The following is a 5,017-nucleotide window of genomic DNA, read 5'->3' as shown; positions in this document are numbered from 1 at the left end:
CACGTTATGTACGAGAAGCTGCAAAAGACACAGGCGCAAGTGGAATGTACAAAACATGGTGACATTAATTTTTAAGTAAATATAATGGGCGATATATTGCGTCACCAAAAATTATTGAGGTCATGTACATATATTGCGCGATAAGTCGATATATTGATTATTGCGACAGGCCTAGTAGTGTACATCAACTACTCTTTTTCGACCCATCAAACACAAGAAGAAAAATGTATCACAAATGTCAAATTAAATGTATAGATCTGAATTTCCTGTATTAGTGGTCTCTTGGTAGTGGTCTCTTGGTTTAATAGTAATGTTAATGTGTGCTGTTTGCAGAGACTGAAAAATGTCGTGGCTTTGGATATGTTACATTCTCAATGGAAGATGATGCACAGCAGGCCATAAAAGAAGTCAGAGAGTATGAAGGCGAGAATATATTTGTAACTGTGGCCAAGAAAAAGCCCGATAATAAGAAAAAGAAGAAGAAAGTAAAAACAGAAGGAGGTTAGATGTTTATGCTTATATTTTACTCCTGGATTGTTTTTAACACTCTTTTTCTGTCTGTAATAAATGAGTCTGAACTGTTCATGCAGATTCAGAAGATAAAAAGAATCCAAAGCATGAACCAACAGAAACCAAAAGTCCTGCAAAGAGTACAGGCATAAAGAAGAACAAACTGAAAGCTCGACTGATCATCAGAAATCTCAGTTTTAAGGTAAGTCAACTAAATACTGATGTTGCATAAAGGATAAATGCGCAGTTTTGACTTTTGAAATGTGATATTGGCTCATGAACTGATGTGCTTTATATGCAGTGTGAAGAAGATGATTTAAAACAGATCTTCTCTGAGTTTGGAACCGTGATGGATGCCAAGATTCCCTTAAAACCAGGTAAACGTTTGTCCAACAAGTGCATCTGACTGTTTTTAAGTATTTCTTAGGTTCTTTTTACCATTTTTTTTTTCATACGGCCATCCACCTTATTTTGATGGCATCATGTTTGTGCAGATGGAAAGAAGCGAGGTTTTGCATTTGTGCAGTTTAAGAATATGGCAGAAGCTGGAAAAGCTCTGGCTGCGATGAACCTGAAGGAGATCAAAGGTGAGTCTTCTCTTAACACTGAAGACTGCAGAAATTTCAGCTTTCCATCACAGAAATCAATTACATTTTAAACTATATTATAGGGTTGTGACGGTGAGGAAATTTTCCCACCGGTTAATCGACGTGTGACAACACCGGTGTCAATAGGCTTTTCAAAATCTAAAATATTGCCAAACAGGCGCCTTTGCATTTCCTTTCTAAACAATCTTCTGCCATCGTCTTGTCTTTCTCACCTCACTCTTGTCAGTCAGCTCGACTCACTCTCCTCACGTGATAAATAAAATCTGACTGCTGCTCCGTGGTGCACTGTCGTTCGCGCACGGTTCGGCATGCTGCATTGAGCGTTTAGTTTTTAAAAGTATCTGTCCTCTAACTGAACTAGGCTAAATTATTTTTGTTTCTATAAAAAAAAATCAAAATGACGGTGGGGGGCGGTGCCGCGTTAGGCAAATGACATAACCGGTGTTGCGGCTTAACACCGGTATAACCGAAAACACCGTCTATCGCAGCAAGCCTACTATATTAATGCAGATTTTTAAATTGCAATAATATTTCAGAATATTACTGTTATACTGTATACCAAAGAAATGTAGCCTTTCAAAAACATGAAAACAATCTTAATCATTCCAAACTTTTGACTAGGTGTGTATACTGACACTTCTAGTTTCACTTTTAGTATGATAAAATGCAATTAAATCCTTTGTAACAGACAGACAGGTGGCTGTGGACTGGGCCATTGCAAAAGACAAGTATCTCGCCAACCAATCAGCGGGAGCAGCTGGTAATGTGTATTTTCATTTAAACTCCATCAGCATCATTTATTTATGTGGATGTAGTTGTAAAAAGCTTTGAAGGTGCATCTACCCTCTAGGTTTTGTAGTGAAGTGTATCTGGATATCTTGTAGGAACCATCAAAGAAGAGAATAAAGGTGCAGGAGCTGATGGGAAAGAAAAAGAGGCCAAGAAAAAGTAAGTACAGGAAGTGCAACAAATCTAAAGTGTGTGAAGATGATTTCAGTGAATTGAACATAAGGTCTGTCTTGTGTTAAGGCCCACATTACAGGAAGAAAAAGATGACTCTGAGTCAGAAGAAGAAGAGGCATCCGAGGATGATGATGATGAAGCCAATAGTAGTGAAGAGGATGATGCCGAAAATGACTCTGAATCTCAGCAGACAGACAGTGATGCCAGTGAACCTGAAGACGACGAAAAAGACGACTACGATGATGATGACTCCGATGACACTGAGGGAAAAAGTAACTGTATTATTTATTTATTTATAGTAGTGCTATTTTAGTATGACTGATATACTATATCTAGGCCTGTCACGATAACAACGTTTTGTTGTGCGATATATTGCCCCAGAAATAATTGCGATAAGCGATATTATTGTCATTTTAGAGACCATTTTATGCCACTGAATATATAATCATAATAATGCAAGAAGGCCTACACACTTCCAAATGACAACAAACTTTTAATTTTAAGAATATTTAGATCGTGGAAATTAAGTATCAAAATATTAGATACCTTAAAAAACCTGAATAAATACTAAATAAACATTTTCTAACAAAAAGTGCAAAGTAACAAGTAGAAAAAAAGAAAAATGCTTAATAAATAGTAAATAAACATTTTCTAACAAAAAGTGCAAAGTAACAAGTACAAAAAAGAAAATTGCACAAAGAACTTGTATGGAGATTTTTCCATCTACAGATTTTTCCCTGCCCTTCTTTTCTCTGTAAATTAAGGGTGCACACTATTGCTGAAAAACACAATCACTACTTAGCAGTCAGATGTCCGTATGCACAAAGGCACAGATCCCTAAACAAGGCCATATCTGCAGATTAAACTTTTTTTTTAATTTGAACTAGCACCTCATGACTACACCACGTTATGTACGAGAAGCTGCAAAAGACACAGGCGTAAGTGGAATGTACAAAACATGGTGACATTAATTTTTAAGAAAATATAATGGGCGATATATTGCGTCACCAAAAATTATTGAGGTCATGTACATATATTGCGCGATAAGTCGATATATTGATTATTGCGACAGGCTTAACTATATCGTGTTGTTTTAGTATGATTGAAATTGTAGTTTTCATATATATTCAGAATTAAATTATATTTTGTTTTAGAACATTTTATTACCATAATTTTAAGCTTTTAACATTTTTTGTAATTTTTGTAAAAAAAAATGTTTATGTCTGTAAATGACTATAAATCTTCCTCAGCTCCTCCAAAGAAGAAGAGAGACCCTCTTCCTTCAGATGTGAATGAGGGAAGAACCATCTTCATCAGGTGATAATCATATAAGGAACTTCTCTTGTTGTATTTATAATCGACGTTTTTGTATGTAGGTATTCATATTTTTATTGACATATCTTCAATTTGGGTCCTGTTAGAAATCTGGCCTTTGACACAGACGAAGAGGGTTTGGAAGAAGTGTTGTTGCAGTTTGGTGAGCTAAAATACGTTCGTGTGGTGATGAGCGTAGACACAGGATATTCAAAAGGTAGCTTCAGTCATCAAAAGCCCGGTCTGTATGGAATCAGAGTTCTTTCTTTAAAGTAAGTCTCTCTATTTTTCCATGTCTGTCTGTGTTTAGGTTGTGCTTTTGCTCAGTTCAAAAGTAAAGAAGCGGCAGACAAATGTATCACTGCTGCTGCTGAAGATGAAAAAGAGGTGAGTTCGTTGTCCTGCAGCTGTTGTAAGAATTACACTGCATTATACCAGGCAGTAAACACAGGATTATTGTGCTGATGCATATGTGCATTTCAGTTTGGTGGCATAAGGGTTGATGGCAGGAGATTGAACGTTTTGCCTGCAGTAAACAGAGAAGACGCTGTCAAATTCAAGGACAAGAAAGTGAAAACTCACACAGGCTCCAGGAACCTTTACCTCGCCAGAGAGGGCTGTGAGTAAAGCCAGTCACAAAATGCTGCCAGTCAGCTGACCAATAACAGAGCTTAAAGGCAGGGTATGTGATTTTTCAAAAACACTTTAGAAAACTGATTCGGGCCGAATAGCAAAACAAACTTGTAGCCAATCAGCAATAAGGGGCGTGTCTACTCGTCTCGTGATGTGGAGGAGAGAGCTTTCAGTGCATGGGACGGACATTAGCCGAGCCGAGCGACAGAAAGACAGAGATGGCGGATAAAAAACAAAAGAAGAAAACGTCTGCGGAACGATAAGGCAAAGAAGTAGGACCCGTGTAAATATTGGATCAGCTTTCCAGCGCTGGAGAGAACTCAAGGAGCGGAGGCCTGCGATCGGACGCCGAGGTTGCTTTGTTTCTTCTCAATAGGTGAGTAACACCGTGTCTACAACAGCTAAAGTCTGCCTACACTGGACGCAATCAAACGACCGTTGAAAACCATTTGAAATGTGTGTCAGCACGGCATAAATTGAACCCGGCAGCAGTTTTCTGTCGGGATTTGTTGCGCCGCGCCGCTCACATCCGTAGACACGGTGTAACATTGGTTTTGCTTTGTTTCACAAAACTAATCGTTGCCTGGGTTGCGTACGTATATATGGGGCGGAGCTATCAAAATAGGGGCAAGACCCTTTTGGGGTAGGGGCGTGTTTGTTTTGGTGATTTCAAATATCAACATTGGCTACCAGAAATCACTTACTCTGCCTTTAAATTGGGTTAGCTAATAGCAGCAGCGAAGCGCATATGTGCACCTGATTTAACCTGTTACCTCTTGAACTTTCTCCAGTGATTCGTCCTGGATCCAAGTCTGCAGAGGGAGTTTCAGAAACTGACTTGGCCAAGAGGACAAGAGTGAGTATGAAGAGTATGATTTTGGGCATCTTTTTCATTATTATCTCTCGAATTTGATTGACCATTGTTATTACTTATTTGTTTATCTGTCTATATATATATATATATATATATATATATATTATATAATGTA

The 5,017-nt window shown here is 38.0% G+C and overlaps 1 protein-coding gene across 1 annotated transcript in view; it reads left to right on the top strand.

The window, feature by feature from the left end:
• Positions 1 to 5,017, top strand: part of LOC107722449 (RNA-binding protein 28) — a gene marked incomplete at its 3' end in the record, with an annotated part of 13,265 nt that overhangs the window by 2,993 nt on the left and 5,255 nt on the right. The window contains exons 2-13 of the mRNA XM_016530805.1: positions 334 to 501; positions 591 to 712; positions 812 to 887; positions 1,005 to 1,097; positions 1,807 to 1,878; positions 2,003 to 2,066; positions 2,148 to 2,353; positions 3,332 to 3,398; positions 3,503 to 3,612; positions 3,706 to 3,782; positions 3,879 to 4,014; positions 4,820 to 4,884. Coding sequence (XP_016386291.1) covers positions 334 to 501; positions 591 to 712; positions 812 to 887; positions 1,005 to 1,097; positions 1,807 to 1,878; positions 2,003 to 2,066; positions 2,148 to 2,353; positions 3,332 to 3,398; positions 3,503 to 3,612; positions 3,706 to 3,782; positions 3,879 to 4,014; positions 4,820 to 4,884 — 1,256 coding nt within the window. The remainder of the gene's footprint in view (positions 1 to 333; positions 502 to 590; positions 713 to 811; positions 888 to 1,004; positions 1,098 to 1,806; positions 1,879 to 2,002; positions 2,067 to 2,147; positions 2,354 to 3,331; positions 3,399 to 3,502; positions 3,613 to 3,705; positions 3,783 to 3,878; positions 4,015 to 4,819; positions 4,885 to 5,017) is intronic.

Source organism: Sinocyclocheilus rhinocerous, unplaced genomic scaffold (assembly GCF_001515625.1).
Source record: "Sinocyclocheilus rhinocerous isolate Xijiao unplaced genomic scaffold, SAMN03320098_v1.1 scaffold604, whole genome shotgun sequence".
Taxonomy (NCBI): domain Eukaryota; kingdom Metazoa; phylum Chordata; class Actinopteri; order Cypriniformes; family Cyprinidae; genus Sinocyclocheilus; species Sinocyclocheilus rhinocerous.
The sequence above is the reverse complement of the archived record's forward strand: the minus strand, read 5'-3'. Positions and strand labels throughout refer to the sequence as shown.